At 37.5% G+C, this 22,284-nt stretch overlaps 4 protein-coding genes across 7 annotated transcripts; 2 read left to right on the top strand and 2 right to left on the bottom strand.

Annotated features, from left to right (window-relative positions):
* The first annotated feature begins 13 nt into the window (after window positions 1-13).
* LOC129806857 (zinc finger protein 664-like) lies at window positions 14-6,714 on the top strand. 4 transcript variants are annotated; one of them, XM_055855665.1, is made up of 3 exons: window positions 14-245; window positions 706-2,092; window positions 6,585-6,714. In XM_055855665.1, exon 2 carries the CDS (start codon window positions 752-754, stop codon window positions 2,078-2,080), a length of 1,329 nt encoding a protein of 442 aa, XP_055711640.1. In that variant the 5' UTR covers window positions 14-245; window positions 706-751; the 3' UTR covers window positions 2,081-2,092; window positions 6,585-6,714. The 4 variants fall into 4 exon arrangements, with proteins under 4 accessions (XP_055711640.1, XP_055711639.1, XP_055711641.1 ...); XM_055855664.1 differs by having other exon boundaries at window positions 6,570-6,602; XM_055855666.1 differs by lacking the exon at window positions 6,585-6,714 and adding an exon at window positions 3,426-3,520.
* A 497-nt stretch (window positions 6,715-7,211) lies between these two features.
* LOC129806859 (replication termination factor 2) lies at window positions 7,212-8,486 on the bottom strand. Its single transcript, XM_055855669.1, has 2 exons — window positions 8,277-8,486; window positions 7,212-8,201 (listed from the first exon to the last, which is right to left on the bottom strand). Exons 1-2 carry the CDS (start codon window positions 8,343-8,345, stop codon window positions 7,392-7,394), a joined length of 879 nt encoding a protein of 292 aa, XP_055711644.1. The 5' UTR covers window positions 8,346-8,486; the 3' UTR covers window positions 7,212-7,391.
* Window positions 8,487-12,378: 3,892 nt separating this feature from the next.
* Window positions 12,379-12,931, top strand: LOC129806862 (uncharacterized). Its single transcript, XM_055855672.1, has 2 exons — window positions 12,379-12,721; window positions 12,790-12,931. The coding sequence occupies exons 1-2, from the start codon at window positions 12,479-12,481 to the stop codon at window positions 12,889-12,891; spliced, it is 345 nt and encodes a 114-aa protein (XP_055711647.1). The 5' UTR covers window positions 12,379-12,478; the 3' UTR covers window positions 12,892-12,931.
* Window positions 12,888-22,131, bottom strand: LOC129806852 (uncharacterized). The gene is made up of 3 exons (XM_055855656.1): window positions 22,047-22,131; window positions 21,645-21,936; window positions 12,888-14,621 (listed from the first exon to the last, which is right to left on the bottom strand). Exons 1-3 carry the CDS (start codon window positions 22,129-22,131, stop codon window positions 12,956-12,958), a joined length of 2,043 nt encoding a protein of 680 aa, XP_055711631.1. The 3' UTR covers window positions 12,888-12,955.
* Window positions 22,132-22,284: the final 153 nt, after the last annotated feature.

A 22,284-nucleotide genomic window follows, 5' to 3' on the forward strand; every position in this document is an offset into this window, starting at 1 on the left:
TGCCAGTAGCGCCGAGAGCGCCACGTAGTGGCCGTTCAGTTGGGCTGTCAAAATGGTTTAAAATCGCGAGAAAGAGTCTTTCGCGAATATTTCACTCAATAATCTATTTTTTTTACACAATTTCTCAGTTTATCACATCATACACCCCTTAATTGATGTCTTTTCTGTGAATTAAGTGCATTGTGTAGCCTTTGTGTTGGGCCCATTTGCTGGTACAGCCCCTCCAAGTTGGGCCATCACTTGAGGTAAGGGCAGAAGCGTGGGTTTTGCTATTCAACATTATTCTCATTTTTTTTACGCCTTATTGCTTTTCCTTTTTTTTTGCGTGTATAATCTTCTTTGTGTCTCGCGGCAAGATGCTGATAATTATTATAAAATATCTTGAAGAATGTGATTGGCAAAGGAAGACTTATTTTTCTGCAAATGTCTTAAAGATTTGCTGTAAGGGACTTTCTGCAAATTTTACACACCATAATTATTGAGACTTTTCATAAGAAAAATCAATAATTTAAAGCTGCTTGGAAGTTTTGTAGTAAGGGTGCCTCCTTCCACCCTTCTCCTAAATTATTAACACAATCGATGCGCAAATTTAGCGATTGTCTTGAAGCTCTTGAAGTTATGTTTCTTTATGTTTGATCATTGTTGGGGGTATTTTACTTGGGTCCTTATGGGTCCTATGTATTCAGATTAGGTTTTTTATTGCAGAATCTCTGTATGTTTTGTTGGGGTATTAACTGCTGGGCAATAGAGAATGGAAGTGGAGAGTTCTCTGGGAGACGGTTCTGGTGGAGCATCTGTGGCGCTAAAACCGCCAAATTTGACATTTCAGTGTGTCTTTTGTCATGCTGACTTTGATTTACCGACTGATCTCGCCCACCACGTGGGGCTCTTTCACTCAGACAACCAAGACAATGGTAACTTTGACGATCTCGATGATGACTGTGATTATCTGCCACTGATGGAGCCCATCTGTGAACTCAGACACGATGACACCGAACTCAGCCTCATCCAATTGGGCAGTGATGAGAATTCCTCTGGGTCCAGCAATGGCGTACCCAAGATATTCTCCCAGGGTCCAGGCCGAGGACGACGTCGGGATGAGGATGATGAAGAACTTGAATCACGTAACACTGGAGAGTGCTTCTTTCAGTGTACCGTCTGTGAGAAATCATTCAAATTTGCCGGCGATCTGGCCAAGCACGTGCGGTCACACACACAAAATAAGCCCTATCAATGCTCCATCTGTGACAAGCAATTCACGCACATTGGCAGCCTTAACACACACATACGCATCCACAGTGGTGAGAAGCCGTACAAGTGCAAACAGTGCGATAAAGCTTTCACACAATCGAGCAGCCTCATGGTTCACATACGCTCCCACTCCACCAAGAAGCCCCACCAGTGCAGCATATGTGACAAGGGTTTCGTCAACAGCAGCAGCTTGGTGCTGCATATGCGTCTGCACAGTCAAGGTGAACCATTCCCCTGTCCAAGTTGCGACAAAACTTTCAAAGCTGCACAAATGCTGCAAGAACACATGATACTGCATACGCAGCAACCACTCTATCAATGCAGCATATGCCGTCGTGCTTTCCACCATGCCAGTGAACTTGTGCAGCATATGAAGTGCCATACGGGCGAAAAGCCCTTCCAATGCAGCGTATGCGAAAAAAGCTTCACACAACCGGGAAGCTTGAATACTCACATGCGAATCCATACTGGTGAGAAACCCTTCAAATGCCACGAATGCGAAAAATCCTTCACTCAAGCATCCAGTCTCTCAGTCCACATGAAGATCCACTCAAGCCGAGACAAACCCTTCACCTGTCGCGAATGTGGCAAATCCTACAGTCAGCAGGCCTACTTCAACAAACACATGGCCATCAGGCACAATTTGGCACGCAACAGCACCGGCTCAGATCAATGCACCGAATGCCATCAGACCTTTGATAGTCCAGTTGCCATGTCCAGGCACATGATCAAGGCTCATCCACAGATCTATCAATGCTCCATCTGCCGATCGCAGTTTAACAATTCCGATGATCTCGTCATCCATCTCAGGGGACACTTTAAGGACTAGGCTTTGTCGAAGGTGAGAACACAACTCTCCTAATAAAATGCCCAGGGATTTCTTTCCGGTGGAAAATGCTTTCTTTATGGCTCCGGCCAACGACTCCTTCATATTATCATAGACGAAAACTTGAAAATTTTACTCATACATACATAGTCGCCGATAGGTATCTCGAAGCCCAACGACTTTTGCCGATCGCTACTCGCCCGCTCGACGCGGCGATGTTATGAGAGAGAGATGATGATGAGAAAGAGAGAAGGACGATGCTTTTTCGTTTTGGTTAAAAATACGTTTTTTTTTCAGTTGGGGTAAGTGGGGCATCCTTGAATATGGGACAGCTTTGAAATTGGAATTTTTCTCCTATATTAAACTGAACTGAGCCTTATCGTGACGTAATTTAGCTTCTCAATCTGTTTGCTCAGCTAAGTTACATTATGATATGGCTCAATTCCACTTAAGAAAAATCCCAATTTCAAAGCTACCCCACATTAAAAGGTACCCTACTTCCCTCACTACTGTATTTTTCGCTTTTTATTAATCAATTTTATCACTAACGAAAAAATGGATATCGCCGGCTCCAAAGAATACTATTGTAACTCTAAAATGCAACTTTTCAGGAGAAAGATTTAAAGTTTGACATCTAATATTTATATTTCATTAATCTCACTGCATTTAGTATACTTTCAACTTCTGAAAGTATACTAGTAGTACATAGGTTTTTAACATCTTCTGGTTAACGCTCTGGTTAATATTATAATAAACTTGTGGACAAAAAACGCGATAATTGGGCACGGTGGTTTTGAATTTTTTCATATAATTTTTACAAGAATAACTTAATCAACATACAATTTTGTGGGGATTATAGATTTAAAGTTTCTGCATCCAATGGTACCATCTTTCTGTACTATTGTAAGAGCCGTCGATATAAGATTGCTTAAATTACGTGATATTGAATTTAAAAAAAAATTATCACAGGATTCTCAAAAGCGTCACAAATTACAGTAGGAGACTCTCGAAGCTAATTGAACTATTTAAATACTTTTTGAGCAATTTTATTTGGCAACAAATGATCACACTGATAGGACTAGATAAAATAATGAGAGAGATCGAGTAATCAATGCAATCGTTTTCATAGTTTCACAATTATCAGTAAAATAATTGACAAAAGCGGAAAACTTAAAGAATGATACCTAGATTTACTTTGATTAATTGAGAATTATCTAGCACCAAATTTGTGCAATTAATTTACGTAGCTGCATATCTGTAACATTAGCTCAATCATGTTTTACTTTATATAATATTTAACTAAAAACAATTATGAAATATAAGAGTACTTTATGAACGTAATTTTCAGATCGTTTATGCTGCAATGACCGTCTAGAATCGTACTTCTTCTATATGAAGTTTTTTGAGTTGGAGAATACATTCGAAAAATGTTATTAAGGAAATTTCTCCCGTCTTTTTTCCTGTTCAATCATATTTCAGATGAATATTAAATATTTTCTTAAAGTATTTGATTTTGAAGAAGGAAATATTTTGAAAGGGATTTGAATTTCGACGTCATGAAATTTTCCTGATCTAAAAGGTGTGCCGGAGTCATTAGCTCCAAAATTCAACTTACAATCGAATTTGCACGCATTCCGAGATCGCCTGTAGGGTTGGGTATCAGATAGAACATCACAATCTTTATCCCAAATCCTTTAACACTTTGAAGAACATCCCTTCCAGGATCGAAACATTAGCTGAAGAATGGAATATTGAAGAACAGAAACCACATTTTCATTGATTTCTTGGGGTTCCTACCTTCCTTTCTATCTTGAATAAGTTTTCATTTTTACAATGTCATATCCCGTGTTGGAAGAATCTACTAATTCCATTGTAAACCGCCCAGGAGCGCCTTGAAAAGTCTTAGAGTTGGCCTATGATACACCTTTATCACGCGATGGCTGCGGAGGAACAAAAGAGCGAGCTACTACGATCTCGCCTTTTATAGGACTATTGATTGTAGTGCCTCCTGAAGGGCGACACTGGCAAACTGTTATACAAAACACTTTTCCGGACTCTCAGAATTTTTGGGCAAAGGCAGTGCAGGAAATGTGTCCTTTCCCTGAAATTCGTGCGGGAATCGAGCTCAGAACTGGGATACTCGAGCTAGAGATCTCTTCGCCAAGGCTAACGCTCTTGCCAATTGCGCCAGAGATCCCCAGATTCGTGTTCCGTGAATATTTCTTAGCAATCGTCATATTTCGAAAAGCCCCGTGGCTTTTTGTTGTCCCTTGAGTCGACAAAACACGTCGGTTGGATCAACAACTGTGCTAACTGCATTTGCTCTGTGTCTGCGTCTGCATTCGTTGTAAACGTTACGCAACAATGCGTCATCGTTGACGAAAAACTGATAAATGTTTCTTTTCAGGGATTATATTTAGACAGAGTTTTAGATTAAGATTTAGACCGGCCATTGTTTCAAGAAACATCTGAATAGGATTGGCATCCAATGCGATCCAATGTGCAGAGGATGTAATGAGACTGAGGAGACGGTCATACGCCTTGTGCGTTTTTGCCCCAGTTTATGTAATTTGGGGCGGAAGCTGCTTGATAAAGCGGTACTGCCTCAAAGTGAGTTATCAGGGATACAGCTGGCCTGTTTGTGTTTTTTAATTTTTTAAGGGATGCATAATGGGCCCAATAGAGAGGTCTGGGTGCAGCGTGTAAAATTGTAAAAAATGCTCGTCAAGTGATCATGTTACCAACAATGTTTGTGAAAAAAATACAAACTTTTACGAACATGATTATGGGTTATACGATTCACGAGCATTTCGTAACTCCCCCATAGGAATTCACAAACATTTACGAACATTTTTACAAAATATTTTTTTTTCTGTGTAAAAACGGTTTTTCAAGGTCACAGGTTAAAAAGGCATTAGAGAACGTATTTATCAAGCGAATGGGGTCATGTTTGGGGTCGTTGGAAAGGTCCTGGAATTTCCTATAAAACTGAACCGGTTCCAATCGGTTTTGAATCGGTAATGAACCGGTTCATAACCGATAAGAAATTTTTATCTGAAAATCAATCCTATTACTTTTAAAACTATTTTGGGGGATCTTTTGAGAGATTTATGAACCGATTCAAATCGGTTGAGAACCGGTAAACGGTAAATGATGCGATAGTACTTTTGCGGTATAGAAACTAAGTCACGAGTCCGAGCATTTCGCAAAGCCTGGAACACATTGCCACCCCTTTTAGTCTGTTATCTGTCCGTAAACTTGATACCCAAATAGAGACCAAACGGTAAGAGATATGAACTTTCCGTCTTCGGTGAATGAGTCAACCCAAGGATCATTAATATGCCCCTCATTTTCCCCCCATCCCTCCCTTTCCCCTCCAAAATCATGCTTTTTGGGATTGCTCGAAAATTCATCGAGCGAATCTTTTCATTTTTGGATATGTTTTAGAGATTACCGAAGTGGACATTTGACCATGTGTAAAAATTCCGTTGAATTAGTTCTCTTAGCGGTTTTTCAAGGTCAAAAGTTAAAAATGCTCTAGAGAGCGTATTCCTCATCCGAATGATATCACGTTTTTTATCGTTGGAAAGGTTTTGGAATTTCCAATAAAACTGAACCGGTTCCAATCGGTTCTGAACCGGTAAATGAACCGATAAGTAATTTTTGTCCAAAAATCAATTTTATTACTCTTAAAACTATTTTGGAAGATCTTTCGAGTGATTTATGAATCGGTTTAAATCGGTTGAGAACCGGTAAACGTTAATGATGCGAAAGTACTTTTGAGGGATAGCATTCTAAGTCTCGAGTTCGAGCACTTCACAAAGTCTTTGCCACCCTTTTTGGATATGCTTTGGAGGTAGTCTTGACAAACATTTCGTCCATACATGTCCTAAAAAATCTACATCTTGATTTCTTTTGTATTCAAACATTAACCACTCTGGTGGGTTTATTTTTCAACCGATTTGGTTGAATTTGGATTTTTTGGAAAGGTCTTGAAATCACTAATGAATCGATAAAGTGTAAACGTTCTAAAACAGGGGTATGACATTAGCTCTGAAAAATGCAACCAGTTTTAGTGTAAATTTTTCCCTCTTTTCGCACACGTTTCACGAGATATCTCCGAAACTAAGTAGGTTGCCAATTTGGAGTTTTCGGTTGCCTATTCGATATTAAATTTACTTCTATTTTGTATTTGTATTTTTTGCTAATTCATTCCACAATGACAGAAAACACAGAATAAACTCCAAAGTTTTTTCGGCATGCTAGAAACATATGGGAAACATAGGAAACGTGATGCCCCTGTTCTAAAATGTGCACTTTATCAGTTTTACTTTTGTGCCGCCCGTTTTTTTTATTTTTTAACCAAAAGTTTATAATCGAATAGAGGCCGAATGGAAAGAGATATCGACTTCCTGTCTTCGATGACCCCCTTCGTAAAATCAATCTCAAATTGAAGGAGTTATAAAGAGAGCAATTTCCATCTTTTTTTCAGGTGTTTCTTAAAAAGCTGATCAAAAAATAAATTACAACAAATAATGCTGAAGAAATCATGACAAAAATCCTAATTTTAAGCAAGCAAAGAAAAAATGTAGAATAAAAAGTCCAACAAATTGTACTTAGAAGAAAGTTTTTTTCGTGCCAGTTTTTCCAGAACAAGAAAAAAAATTCAAAAAAAAGCGATTTGTAGAGTATTTTATAAATATTTAGCAGAGAGAATATATATATTTTAGAAGAGTTGATTTAGTGTGAGAGGACGAAGATATAGCTTCCACGCAGTATTTTTCACAGAAAATTAAAAAAAAGTAAAATAAAATAAATAAATAAAAGAGAATAGTTGAGAGCGTGAAAGAGAGTTATACAAAGAGTTGAATAATGTAGCATTTAGAGGGGGAAGTGAAGCTTTTCTTTCAAAGAAGAACTTTGTGTAGATTTTTTTTTGCCATATTTTTCCGAGACATTAGCCAATAAGAAAATGTATAATTTTAAGTTTTATTTTTCCTTCTGCCATATAGAAGCCATGCAGTATTTAATCTGGCGAATAGTTTTGTAAAGATTAGGGGCATATATTTTTTTTTGTATTGTGATTGCCAAGTATTCCCCGAATTTTTAAGACAAAAAATAAAAGAGAGAGAGATGCCATTGAACCAAAATAATTTTAATTCTTATTTTTTTATTATTATTATTTTGTTGTAAGAGCTCCTCAATTGAGCTGATGTAATTTTTTTATTTCTGTAGAGTGATTGAATTTCTTTTCAATTGTACAATAAAAAATTTAATAATAGACATGTTTTTTTGGAGTGTGTTTACCTGTTTATCAGTTGTAGAAGGGATTGTAGGTGACCCAATGAGCTCGATTCTGTTCCTGTTCACTTCGATGCGTCGTGAAGATGGACTTGTAGACATCACTGGCTTTTGGATCACTTGCCACACTGTAGGATTTCTTGGCCTTCTGGAAGGCGGGATCAGTGAGCTTCTCGTCATTGGTCCTCTTGAGTTCCTTGACAATTTTGCTGGTTGTTGGTTTGACTTCCGGGAGTTTGCTTTCGACCATTTTGGTGGACGATGGCCCAGCTTCGGGGACTTCAATTGCCTTTTTGGCCTTCTTACCCTCCTTCTCTCTCTTCTCAGCCTTCCTCCTGGCCACTCTAGCCTCCATCTTCACCCTCATGGCATCAACATCCTCATCCGATCCATTCAGCACAACGACATCAGCTTCAGTAAACGGCGTCTGACACAGAGAGCACACACTGCTCCTGATCTCCTTGAGAGCCCTCTCAGAAAACACACATCCACATCCCCAAAGTGCCACAAACCTGAACTTCCCACTCATTTCCAGCCCAATCAATTTGCAAATGTACGGAGCACTCCTGACATCCAGCAAACCCTCCTGCTTATCAGCATCCGTGAATGTGGGATTGGGCGTCAATGTCAATTGCTTAATGTCCTTCAGACTCTTGATATGACTCGCAGACTCTGGCATCTTGTCCTTCTCAAGCAAATGCTCAATGACACTCTGCTTGGAGTACAGCCTGCCCAGGCCACACATCACCACTGGCTCCTGCAGAGGCTGTTGCGTCAGGGCACAGTGTCTCCATTTAAACTGCATCTCTGCCTCCTTGTCTTTCTGCTCAGCCCCAAACAAACAACCCATTTAGTAATCGTCCGGAAAGCCCCCAAAAACTTTCATAAACTGACTCACCTGTTCAGGTTTCTTCTTTGTCCTCACCAATTCATCCCTCCTAGGGATTGTTCCACCATCGCAACCCATTGCACAAACTTCTAAGATTCACTTTTTGCCTTTTTTCACGAGAAAATTACAAATTTTCTTGGATTTTTCTTTGTTTTTCTCTAAACTTAACGCCTCTGTTTACTTTTTTTATTGTGACACTTTTTTGACAGTTCATCCCAGCAGCGAAAAGATGCCTTACATAAGTCTTACATGATAGTGCATGTAAGCCTTACTTATCGCTTATGGAATGGAGGTTTAACATGGTATATAAACCACACTTTTGTCACCTACGTAAGCCTTATGCCGTAGATCACTTATGACATAAGCCAAGAGGCGACTTAGTGGAAAATGATGGAAAAGTAGCATAACCATTATTTCGAATATAATTACGCTAATCCTCGGATAATCCTCATGTCTGTCAAGGTCCTAAGAAAGCTATTGGATGCATTTTTATGGTTTTTAAGAATACCTTACATAAATACATAAGTAAAGCTTTTAGTTAGATCTCACGATCATAAATCATACATTAAGTGTCCTTATTTTCGAATCGACATGAGAATGTGGAAATGTTTATATTAATTTTTCTGAGAATGTTTATCTTTCAAAGTTTCGGCTTATATGGATCACTCCTTGATGTTTAATTGACAAAGAATCACAATGTTTATATCACCTTAAAAAGGAATGTACTTCTTGCGAAATTCAAATCGGCATAAGATCATAAAATTCTAAAAATAGATATCTAATAAAAGACAAAGAAGATCGAAGGGAGAGCAATCATATAAATATTATGTATCAATAGAAAGAAGAAAGAGTAAAGTGGATATCGAAAGAAGAAAGACGTCTTCTTTATTTCCAAATACTGATTTCCCCGATCGGAAATCATAATTATTTGTAAGCAAATTCTGTAAAACTATTGTAATAAATACATGTAAACATTGTTTGAAGTTTAACATTTTATAACTACTGTTTTGTCACCTAAGTAAGCCTTAAATTTAAGGCCGACGAACGCTTTTCATGAAAAGCATTCGTATCAAAACTTGAAGTTAAATTTCGTGTTTTTGTATCATTCCATTTGCGATTTTTAAGAAAATAATATTTTTGCTCGCATCTTTTTAGTTATCTAAAATGTTTAATCGGTAATGCTTGTCAAGCAGAACATACCGTTTTTTTTATAACTTCTACAGTTTCTTCATAAATCAACAATATTTTTATAAAGTGATTTATAAAATGACCGAAAATCTACAGATTTTCTAGGCAGAAATTCTGCCGAAAATCTACAGATTTTCTCTGAATGTACTAGAATATACCGTTACAACTCAAAAAACTTCCGAGTAAAATCGGCAGGTAGAGCAATGATTTGACGGGAAGATTAAAAAATAAAGACCGCCAAAATATGAATATTTCAAAATTTTAAATTTTGAGCCTCTGTATCTAGAGGTAAATAAGAAGGAGCATTTCCACCGTTTGGCTCCGGAGTAGGTAGGGCACCAACATAGTAAAGCCTTTGTATCGTTTGCATATTCATTAAAAGAAAGCCTTACATTGTGACTTACTTATTCTTTACATGACAGTGTATACTTTCATTTACCATACATATTAGTTATTTTGAAAGCAATACATTTGTAAAGCTTTCGTATGACTTAAATATCGTTGGAAAGTAAGGGCCTTGACAGAACGGAGGATTAGCCGAGAGACGACTTAGCGTAATTATACAGGGTGGCTGAAAAAAAAATGCAACAACTTTCAGAGCGCATAGCTGTCAAACCACTGGTTTGATATTGATACAGCTGTTTCATATTTTGCATAGTGGTAGTTCATTTTATTGGTTAAAAGCCTACAAGAGCATTTTCGATAATATTTTGTAAAACTTTTTTAAACCGTAATGGAACTCAAACGTGACAATTTGATGTCACTATATTTTGCAGGAAATGCGGAAGCAACTATCGTTAGGGCTGTTCAAAATCCTTAATGTAATTAAGCTTTCCATTTTTCGAAACATAACTTGATACAGGGATACTAGTAGCATTTTAAAATGCTTTGGTGGATGTCTAAAAAAAATTTCTTCATCGCTAGTCATCGTCCTTAAAGTGAAGAAGCGAATTGTACAATTCTGCGTCACATTTGCAAACAAACGATCTGTGAGACGTATAGATAGCAAATAACCACGAAATAAATATTGTTAAGGGACCTCAATATGAAGCCCTGAAAATCTTAAAAAGGACGAGATTTCATCGATGCTTAAAAAAAAGTTATGCTCGATCGACGAAGGAATAAATTTGCTTGCACGTTCATAGTCAGTTCCAGAATATCATTGTTTCTGATAGGAAAAATTTTTAATTTAGCAATTAATGTGCAAACAAAATAATTGTGTCTATCTAAAGGAATGATCATACGATAATTTAGATGTTATAATGGCCACCGGAAGTCAAGGACCACCTATTTGAAGGTCTCTGGACTTCTTTGAAGACAAATTATCACATTCCATTGGGGGTTTTTAGGCTGTACCGTCAAAACGAATGCCAGTGTGTTTCTGAAAATTGTCCTGGAAGGAGTGTTGGAGCCGTGGATAAACAAAAAATTCACTAAGAAGTAATGGAAGTTTGATCAAGACTCGACAACGTCGCAGAAATCACGCTCCGAACAAGATTTGGCTTAAAAAATGTTTCGCATTTCATTTTGGGAAAACAATGACCTCCATAATTCTTGGATGCAACATCGTTTCACTTCTCAAAAAGAGGCATTTTGTTGGTCAAGGTTAAGACTAAAAAGTAGCACAGTATCGATGAGCTGAAGGCAGCCCTTCCTCGTGAATAGCAGGACATTCAGAAGGCTGACGTTCGTGCAAACTGCGATAGCACTTCCGACAAACTTAAGACCATAATTAAGTCAAAATAAGATCGTATTGAACAAAACCGAAAATATTCTAAAATTTTGATGTATTTACTACTATTTTGTCTTCATTTCAAAAAAGTTGAACAAAAAATGAGGATAAAGTAGCGCTGTAGTTTGTTGCATTTTTTCAGCCATCCTGTATTATAAATATTGGTCAAATTAGATTTCCATCATTTTCCACTAAGTCGCTTCTCATGACCATATCACATTATAAGATTAATATTAAGCCCGTCAAATCATTATTCTACCTGCCGATTTTACTCGGAGGTTTTTTTGAATTTTAACGGTATATTCTAGTACATTCAGAGAAAATCTGCAGATTCTCGGCAGAATTTCTCCCTAGAAAATCTGCATAACCTCCATTACTTCACAAAAATATTGTTGATTTATGAAGAAACTGTAGAAGTTATAAAGAAAATTGTATGCTCAGCTTAACAAGCATTACCGAGTACACATTTTAGATAAGTAAAAAAACTGCGAGCAAAAATACTAATTTCTTAAAAATCGCCAATCGAATGACACAAAAACACGAAATTTTGGTCGACACTCTGTTTAAAGTTTTCACTTCACTTTTCTCTACTTGTAACACGGCGTCGCAGAATTCTTTATTTTATATAAACACCGTGATATCACTAAGAATAACTCTATAGAATTTTGCAAACTTCAGTGAAAAATTTTTCCATCTCTTCTGACACATCTTGTCTGGAAAGTCTGGAATGTAGAAAAAATCTACAGAATATCTACAGAAATTCGTCAGAGATTCGTCAGAAAATCTGCCGAAATATTCTGACGAATTTTGTCCCAAGCCCAAATAAAATTCGCAAGAATATCTACAGAATTTATCTGCAGATATTCTGTAGAGGTGTAGATTTTCTCTAAAGAAATCTTAAAGATATCTGCAGATATTATTTGACGGGATACGAACAGTAATATCTTACTCATCGTATTAATCCACTAGAGTGTACTCTTTCTAACACACGTGATATTCCATTTGAAATTGTGCATATTATATACCACTCTTTCCGACTTTTCTTATTATTAATATTAATCTTATATGTGACACCACGGTCAGCTTAAGTCGTAAGTGTGTCTAGGCGTCTAGGGCATAAGGCTTACACGGAGCCTTACAAATCAATCACCATCGCTTACATGTAAGCTTTACTTTCGCTGCTGGGAAATAAGAGCCATCTAGCGGGAATTTTACCGCGCCAGTTTTTTGTTTGACATCAAATTCTTTTTGCGAAATCTCGTGTAATTCCTTTAATTTCTCACCAAAAAAGATGAATTTCTGCCCTAGAACTATTGTAAATGGTGCTACTATGCGCCTAAATTCGGGAAAACCCGTGAGTATTACTGTAAAAGTGGAAAATTACGGTGGGGGATCAATGGTGATGCAGGGCATTGCAACTGATGATGCCAGGATAACAATCAATTTGCGAGCCCCTCTGGACAAGAATATCATCAATCAGTGGATTGAGGTGATTGGGACACCCACCCGGCCAGATGCCATCAACGCTAGTGAGGTAAAATTGCGAAAAATACGAAGAAAATTTGGGGTTGTACTTACCTAACCTCACTTTTATCTGACCAGGTGATTGTGCTCCCTGAAGGTGGTGAAGAATTGGACAAAAAATCCCACAACATGATGATTCAGTTCCTCACAAATGCTCCCAATGTTCTAACCATCCGTTGATTGTATCTTATTTTTAATAAACTTGATCCAAAATTTGAAATTCTTCTTTTTTTCTCGCGGGACTCTAGAATTGTCTCATGTAATTCGTCCAGGAACGGGCAATGTCAACATGGCATGGTGTTAGCTCAGCATCAGCAATGACACCAAGTCGAATGTGCTGACCAAACTTCTGCAGGGTCAGGGAGAGCGATGTATTGGCCATGGGTGGTCGAAAGTAAATCATATCGATCACTGGATGTCCCCAGAGAGTTCTATATCTCCTCGCGGTATTCTCCACGGTATCTGTGATTGTGATGCAGAATTTCTTTGAGAGATAGTTTGTCAGGAGTTTGATCCAAGCCCAGGTGAAGACATTCGTCATCACTGTCCTCCTTGTTTCAAATCCCGTAATTGTGTACAGAGCAATATTTGTTCTTCTGGCTTCCTGAAGAGTTTTCCTCATGATTGCCAAATGTTCCTTCCCGCCATTTCCCAGTGGCAAGGAGAGGCAAATCACCCCGTCAACTCCGTAAGATCTCGACATTCTCCCCATTAGGCAATCCTGATGGACACTTCTGGCAGAAACATCGACAGTTTCTGGCACAGGAACATCTCCAAAGTCCTCAAGGGCATCTCTAATGGAAGCTGCTAGCATTGTCAGGGAAATTTCAGTTTCGGAAGCCCCCGATCTCTTGGCACAATCCTTCACTTGTTCCTTCTCCACAATCTCTGACCAGGAAATGACTTTCCGCCCACAAATTGTGACAGTCTTGATCCCATGGCTATTCCCGCGTCCTCCAGCAATTAGACTCTCATAGAGACACTTTGGGGCCACAATGATCAATCTAAAAGCTTCGAGGATCTCCCTCAATGCCCCATAAACCAAAGGAGTGAACTCAAATAGGAACCCAATAATCGTATTCGGATATCCGCAATGTCCCAGGAACAGGCAACACCTGATAGCCATGCATTCCCTGATGATTGCACACGGAATGATAACAATAGCCTGCCCAATCACCCAGAAAAATCCTCTAACAATCCTCCTGGTAATCGACACCGGATCCACAGCATCCAGAATACAATCTCCCACAATTTCCCACGACAGATTCCTCCTCCTCACCTCCCGCCTCACGAGACTCATAAAGTACTTGAACTTCTCCGACGGATGTGCCCGGATGGCATGATACCCTCGCCAGAAATCACTGACTACACAAACTCCCGCAATCAGAATGAGAGACAGCAGCTGTGACAATTCCTTCACTTTCTTCTTCAATCCATCCGGAGACTCAAGCGGATCATGCCGATAGATAAACTCATTCCATCGATTCGTAATGGCCACGGTGATGCGCGAATAGAGTTCCAGGATACTATTTGGAGACTCAATGAGATTGCTAAAAGGCAGGAATTGACTCTCTTCGTCGACTTTCTCCTCAGCCAGAACAGCTGGCTTCCCACTTTCCACCAGAAGGAGATCGCAGATGCGCAAATTGGGCATGTCCGAGAGCAGAAGATGATGGAATCTCAGGAGGATGTAGTAGTGATCCATGACGAGAACAGGATTTTCCGAGGAACTTGAATGGGATCTCTGTGGCTGATAAATTGGCACGATTATTATCTGCCAAGGGGGAAGGTTGAGGGGAAGGAACTTGGATGTCTGCTCACTGAGATACATCTGGACATTGGCATCAGTCACCGGACGTCCTCTGTATCCCTCCTGGCTGAAGATCACATGGTTATCGATGTCAAAGTCTCTGGATTGAGGGGATTAAAATCAAGGAAAAATTAATGCTAAGCCTGGATTAGCTCAAATTAGAAGAGATTCTTAATGCAACCATATTGGCCATATTGGATTATTGATCAGCGTCAACGGATCAGCGACAAAGTGATTTTCACGAATTAAAAACGCAAATGTATTTGAATTGAAAAAAAAAATTAGGTAGGGTAAATGTCCTAATTCAAAACCATTTCCAGACGCTTTAACTTCGATAGAAGATTCAACACTTTAAGTTCAAATTTTTTCTGAAGAGAATTACATAAATTTGCTCATTGACTCTTCTAGAATGTTTCTGTTTAGTGAAAATTCTTTAGATATAATTTGAAAACTTCTTAAATACAAGAAAAATACGCGAGCGTAAAATGCTTCTATTGGAAACATATTAATCCAAATGGAGACAAGGGAAAGTTTCTAATTGGAGACAAACAGTGTAAGTGAAACCGCGACGAAAAGCTTCCAAAACCTTTTTGAATTGCTCTTGAGTGCAGGATTTGTTCTTATTCCAGGGCTTTACTCCTTTCCCATATATAACAATAGGTAAATCTCTCCAAAAAAATCATATTTCCGGAGTTTCTTATTGAAGCATTTGCAGACACTTCAAAAATACCCTATTCTAAGTGTCTAAGTGTCTTTATTAACATTTAATTTAACTAAAATTATCCAGAAATATGACATAAATGTTAAACAAAACGAATAAGCAACAGTCACCTCATTGTGTTTTTCATTGGAAAACATGGTCGATCGATGAAAAATTCGATGGTGAAAAGGTAAACTTTTAATTTTTCTGAGAAATTAACAAATCAAAATTTGTGAATTTTGTGGATTTTCGCTTTATTTGAAGCAAAATTAACTAAATAATTAAACTGTGGTATAGAAAATATATAAATATAATAATTTAGTACTGTATTTATCATGAAAACAATGACGTTTCCATTTGGAATAGAGAAAAATTTCCATTTAGAGCAATTTTTTAATTAGCTTAATTTACCCTAGTGATATTTTTAATCAAAAGAATTATTTTTAATGTAAGTCCTTGTGTAAAAGGGATGGCAAAGCGTCCCAGGCTTTGCGAAATGCTCGAACTCGTGACTTTTAGATTCTATATACCTCAGAAGTACTTTCGCATCATTTACCATTTAGCGGTTCTCAACCGATTTGAACAGATTCATAGATCATTCAAAAGATCCTCCAAAATTGTTTTAAAAGTACCAATTTTCGGATAATAATTAGTTATCGGCTATGAACCGGTTCATTACCGGTCATTCAAAATCATAATAATCATTCAAAATATCCCAAAAAAACACTTAAGAGTAATAAAATTCATTTTCGGACGAAAATTACTTATCAGTTTATTACCGATACATTACCGGTTCGCAATCGATCTGAAACAATTTATAAATCACTTAAAACATTGCCCAAAATACCTTAGCCAATTTCGGATTACTGATACATCCAGTAGGGGAATTCTGTAATGATATGACAATGTCATATGACAAATTTTAGTGATAAATTCGGGAACACGGCCACATTAAAAAAAAAGCCAGTGAGCTTCGAATGACCATTACAATGGGCTCTCTGAAGCACTAAGTAAGAGAAATGAATCTGATTTTCAATTTTCCGAATTTTCCACATAGAAATATTCAAATTTGCCATATTATGACATTGTTATACAGAATTCTCCTACAGGCCGTAATGTTTTCTGTATGCGTCCAGTGCCGCTACTAAAACACAGCAGCCCATCTCCGTGTGTATTTGGTTCAGTGACAGTGACTATTTATATCGACTGACGTATCACTTTAATGCCGAAACTCGTTCTCGTACCAACCTTTATTGTTTAGGCGGTTCACTTCCCGTCAAATAATATCTGCAGATATCTTTAAGATTTCTGTAGAGAAAATCTACACCTCTACAGAATATCTGCAGATAAATTCTGTAGATATTCTTACGAATTTTATTTGGGCTTGGGACAAAATTCGTCAGAATATTTCGGCAGATTTTCTGACGAATTTCTGTAGAGATTCTGTAGATTTTTTCTACATTCCAGACTTTCCAGACAAGATGTGTCAGAAGAGATGGAAAAAATTTTCACTGAAGTTTGCAAAATTCTATAGAGTTATTCTTAGTGATATCACGGTGTTTATATAAAATAAAGAATTCTGCGACGCCGTGTTACAAGTAGAGAAAAGTGAAGTGAAAACTTTAAACAGAGTGTCGACCAAAATTTCGTGTTTTTGTGTCATTCGATTGGCGATTTTTAAGAAATTAGTATTTTTGCTCGCAGTTTTTTTACTTATCTAAAATGTGTACTCGGTAATGCTTGTTAAGCAGAGCATACAATTTTCTTTATAACTTCTACAGTTTCTTCATAAATCAACAATATTTTTGTGAAGTAATGGAGGTTATGCAGATTTTCTAGGGAGAAATTCTGCCGAGAATCTCCGAGTACACATTTTAGATAAGTAAAAAAACTGCGAGCAAAAATACTAATTTCTTAAAAATCGCCAATCGAATGATACAAAAACACGAAATTTTGGTCGACACTCTGTTTAAAGTTTTCACTTCACTTTTCTCTACTTGTAACACGGCGTCGCAGAATTCTTTATTTTATATAAACACCGTGATATCACTAAGAATAACTCTATAGAATTTTGCAAACTTCAGTGAAAATTTTTTCCATCTCTTCTGACACATCTTGTCTGGAAAGTCTGGAATGTAGAAAAAATCTACAGAATCTCTACAGAAATTCGTCAGAAAATCTGCCGAAATATTCTGACGAATTTTGTCCCAAGCCCAAATAAAATTCGTAAGAATATCTACAGAATTTATCTGCAGATATTCTGTAGAGGTGTAGATTTTCTCTACAGAAATCTTAAAGATATCTGCAGATATTATTTGACGGGTTATTTCTGTGCAATTGAAATACCAAACGCTGCCGAGAAGGATTTTTAGTTCCTTTACTTTATTGTTCATTTCTCACAGAGATGCATGTAAAGTTTGACACTGGGCTGATTTTGATAATATATTCCTAAATTCTCTTTCTTGATTTGAATTCTGGGCGACAAATTCTTTTCTTATTAGTCAGTTACACTATTTAAATAAATAGAAGTATTTGTAAGGAATTTAAATTCTGTGACTGTTAATACGGGCTTCAGACCTATTAGGTCATCCACTAAGTTTTTAGCCTTTTTTGTCCAATGAAACATGAAAAATTTCTAGTTAAATACAAAAACTAGTTCATTAAAAGTATTGGCTCTTGCGACCTACACCCTTTTACTATCTTTTTAGTATTACATGTAGCAGTACCATAAAAAAACTCCATATTTTTCTAAAGATAAAGATAAAGACAAAGATAAAGGTCATAGAACTCCCTATCCTTCACTGAGAGAAATCCGAAAAAGTTAAAATAACATTCCGGAAATGTTAATTTTACCCTGCAGCCCCTGCAGTATTGATCTGAAATCGGTGTAAATATTATACTTTTTAGGTGTATTAGGGGTTAAAGTTACCCTTCTTTCATGTTAATTTTACCCTTAAAAGGTGTAAAATTAACATTGAAAAATATAAGTGCAGCTCAGGTATGCCATTCATCATCGATCGGAACAAAAAATAATTGCAAGGGGCCAGGCCTGGAGTATAGAGCGGGGGCGGTAGTACATCCAAATTCAACGTTTTTTTTCATTTTTGGATATGTTTTAGAGATTATCCAGGCGGATATTTCGTCCTTAGACCACAATACCGCTGAATCATTCTTAATAAGGTTTTTAAGGTCAAAGTATAAAAAGACACTAGAGAGCGCATTTATTAAACGAATGGGGTCATGTTTGGGCCCGTTGGAAAGGTCTTGGAATTTTCTATAAAACTGAACCGGTTCCAATCGGTTCTGAACCGGTAATTAACCGTTTCATAGCCGATATCTAATTTTTACCCGAAAACCAATTCTATTTACTTTTAAAACAATTGTTGAAGATCTTTCGAATGATTAAAGTAATAAAGTAGCACTTTCCTCCAATGCTGTTTTTTTTTTACACAAAACCCAAAATCTTAGAAAATTTTTTCTTGAGCTCCGATATCTGTCGGTATTGCGAGTGATAATATTGTTAGGAGATGACTAACCTCTAAAATAAATAAAGTTCGAAAGACGTATACCGAATACATGCTTCTCTAATGTCTTTATATGCGAGAGCTAAGAACTTATTTGAGGACCTATAGTAAGGCTTAGCCATATTAGGTGAGATTCTTAACAATCTCACCTACTATAATCCTAACAAAATCTCATGTCCTCCGATTGGCCCCAAACTTTGCCAGAATGTGTTTTGACACTTCCTGATCACGAATATATGGATGGCTAAAAACCGTTCCCGTCCGTCCGTCCGTCCGTCCGTCCGTCCGTCCGTCCGTCCGGCCGCTCTTTGGAGCTTAATAGCTCCTAAACTAAAAGAGATATCGACTTGCGGTTTTCGGCAAAGGTTATATATCGCATGAAAATTGCAACTTGGTGCATTGACCCCCCACCCCCAACCCCTCCTTCCGCCATTTTGAAGACCCCCCTGTTTTTGTTTTCTTAATGGCTCCGCCCCTATGGCATCGATCGGGCTCAAATTTTAGAATGTTATAGCTGGGCCTTAGGGCTTTCCATCAATACCAAACTTAAGGTCCCCCGACCTCCCTGACCCGAGCTATAAGGGTCCAAAAAAAATTTCTTAAAATGGCCATAACTCCGGTTCTAATTGTCAGAATTTAAAAAATGGGGGCTTTTTGGAAAGCTCTCGTGAAATGCCACTTCCCCTTCTAACATCGCAAGTTCGTAAAACTACCGCTAGGGGTGCTATTATTAAAAAGAAAATTTTTAAATCTTAAAAGTTAAATAACTGAAAAATTCCTCTTTAACTGATCCATAACCCCTGACCCGAGCTATAAGGGGTCAAAGTTCGAACATTGACCGGCCTCTATCTCCGGTTCTAATTAACATAGCAACCTAAATTTTACCTTTTTGGTTTCGTCTCGATAAGCACTTTCAGATGGAAGTTCAAAGAGTCACGACAGGTGGCACTGTGATAGCGTCAAAATTCATCGAAATTCAAAGTCACTTTTCTCAAAAACGGCATTGTGCAAGTTAATGAAATTTTAGTATGTTGTAGTCCAGTCTAGGACTTTCCAAAATGGTGCGTATGTGCGCTGTGGTTTCAATAGAACCGGAGATATGAGGGGTCAAAGTTCACAAAATTCAAAAAATCATATCTCCGGTTCTATGTGACCGATTTTGATGAATGAGGGCTTAAACGAAAGATCTCACCAAATGCTACAACTTTCTAGAATATTTGAACTTCGTGGGACCAACACCAGGGGCGCCACAGTCGAAAAACCAATTTCAATATCACATAACCTCAATTATCTCGACTGTCGCTGAACCGATTTTGATGATTACTTTGACATAATTGTAGAGTACATTTGTCTCTACATTTCGTCCATACATCATTTTCCGCTCAGACTACGCTATCACTCCGATTTTGTCGTTTAAGTGTGAAAAAATTGATTTTTCCCATAATAACGCTTTGAAATCACTCAGATGCCAATTTGACTGCCTCTACAACACCAAGACACTTAAAATAGGGTTTTAAATGGAAAGTCCCACAAAAGACAACAATTCTTTGATATAGTTGAAGTTCAACAAATGACTACTTAGGGAACTCTGGATGAAAAAACGAGTTAAGAAACAAAAAACCTCGCTAATCTTGACTTCTGAGTAATCGATGAGATCATGTTCTATGGGAAAATTATAGAGAACATTCTGGTCTACATTTCACCCATATATCACTTTTGTGCCAGTTCATCCAAATCCTTGATATTTTGGTTTAAATACAAAATTTGTATAATTTCACGAATTTGATTCAAGATAACTGAATGGCGTCTCCCAACTTCAGCTCTAAATCGAATTTGCACGCACTCCGAGTTAGCTCACGTTAAGAATCTCACCTACATAAGCCGGTTAGGATTATCTGTCCCTTTCTTAACTGCTCTAATTCCTTTAGTCAAGATTTTTAGAAAAAAAATTAGTATTAGATTATTCGGCAAATGATCCTTCACGGCGTTATCACACTTGCACATTAAAATTTTAATGTGATTCACATTAATTGTCGCTTGTGAGCGTCCAAATATGCTATTTGTGTCTTTGAGTCACTTAATATTTGGGGTTTTTCTATTTAGTGATAAAGAAGTGGACTTGGCCTGCAAAAATAAGTTTAAATTTAAGCATAAATGTTTTTCACATTGAAAAATTAAAGAGAAAATCGCATTAATTTTCCGCATTAATGCTATAAATCAATTTATATCAAATTTTGCGGACCAAGTCTACCTTTTTATCAACAAATAGATCAAATTTTGAATATAAAATGATTCAAACACACAAATTACACATTTGGACTCTCACCAGCGACAATTAATGTGAATCATATTAAAATTTTAATGTGCAAGTGTGATAACACAGTTAGATTCCGAAAAGTTATTAAAATTACACGATATTTAGGATTTTGAGACCTTCGGGAACATGGCTAAACTCTAGTCTGAAGACCTCTTTAAGACGATTGCTAGTTAGGGGCTCTGCGCGCTCATTATAATTTCCGGTGTAATTCTGTACTCACTGAGAGAAAAAAGGGGGTGCGATTAACTTTTTTTCGTTATAACTTTAACACTTTTCGGGTGTAAAAATATATCAACATTTTTTAATGTTAATTTTACACCTTTTTAAGGGTAAAATTAACATGAAAAAAGGGTAACTTTAACCCCTAATACACCTAAAAAGCGTAATATTTACACCGATTTCGGATCAATACTGCAGGGTTATTTTAACTTTTTCGGATTTCTCTCAAGTGCTGATTGAATGGGGTGAATTTTCGTAATCAAGAACACCAAAGTAATGCTTTGACAAAGTTTAAGCCCAATCAGTGGGCGGAAAATGTTGTCAGGATTGCAATTTTATTTACTAATTAAAATTGAGACTCACCTGGATGCATTTGCCCAGGCATAGTGTCCCCATTTGTTGTGCAAAGTGCACTTCATGAAGGGAAATGCCAGAGAAGTGTCTTTGTTCCTCCTCTCCAGAACATGCTCAAACATCTTTGTCTTCATTGCATCAGCATTCCATGCTTCCCCCTCCACCTGAAGCACAATATGCAGTATCCCCGGATTCCTTGCCGTATCGGCAATACTCCTTACGGTGTTTGTGGGCGAAAATGCCAATTCCGGATACTGCCATTTGAGCAGAAGCAGCCAAATGCGTCTGACAACTGAAACGACTTTTGGTTTTTTTGTTTTCAGCGGGAAATCCTCAGGATTAGTCACAGTGGAAATTGGTTTGAGAGAAAGTGAATAGGGAATAAAAAAATAAATAAATAAAACAACTCACATGGATACCAAATGAGAATAACGGGCAGAAGGCAGCAAGTTACACAGAAAATCCACAGACTCTTGCACACAGAATAAATCCCCATCAGGCTCTTTCTCTCCGGTCAGAACCGTTTTTTTTTCTTTCTTTTCTTTCTCTGTTGCGGTTTTCTTCTCTTTCTCTGTCTTTTGCACCTTACTCTGCTGGACAGCTGGACAGTCACTGGTAGCACTCTCTGCTAACAATCCCACTCCCAGAC

Source organism: Phlebotomus papatasi, chromosome 3 (genome assembly GCF_024763615.1).
Source record: "Phlebotomus papatasi isolate M1 chromosome 3, Ppap_2.1, whole genome shotgun sequence".
Taxonomy (NCBI): Eukaryota; Metazoa; Arthropoda; class Insecta; order Diptera; family Psychodidae; genus Phlebotomus; species Phlebotomus papatasi.

Bases quoted from the DNA above. Each gene is read 5' to 3' on its own strand.
- LOC129806852 (XM_055855656.1), bottom strand. From the start codon at position 22,131: ATGGGGATTTATTCTGTGTGCAAGAGTCTGTGGATTTTCTGTGTAACT. The intron at 21,937-22,046 runs GTGAGTTGTTTT...AAAAACCAAAAG, and splicing joins TATTCTCATTTGGTATCCAT to TCGTTTCAGTTGTCAGACGC. The intron at 14,622-21,644 runs GTGAGTCTCAAT...CCCTCAATCCAG, and splicing joins GCCTGGGCAAATGCATCCAG to AGACTTTGACATCGATAACC.
- LOC129806862 (XM_055855672.1), top strand. From the start codon at position 12,479: ATGAATTTCTGCCCTAGAACTATTGTAAATGGTGCTACTATGCGCCTA. The intron at 12,722-12,789 runs GTAAAATTGCGA...TTATCTGACCAG, and splicing joins ATGCCATCAACGCTAGTGAG to GTGATTGTGCTCCCTGAAGG.
- LOC129806859 (XM_055855669.1), bottom strand. From the start codon at position 8,345: ATGGGTTGCGATGGTGGAACAATCCCTAGGAGGGATGAATTGGTGAGG. The intron at 8,202-8,276 runs GTGAGTCAGTTT...GGGGCTGAGCAG, and splicing joins CAAAGAAGAAACCTGAACAG to AAAGACAAGGAGGCAGAGAT.
- LOC129806857 (XM_055855665.1), top strand. From the start codon at position 752: ATGGAAGTGGAGAGTTCTCTGGGAGACGGTTCTGGTGGAGCATCTGTG.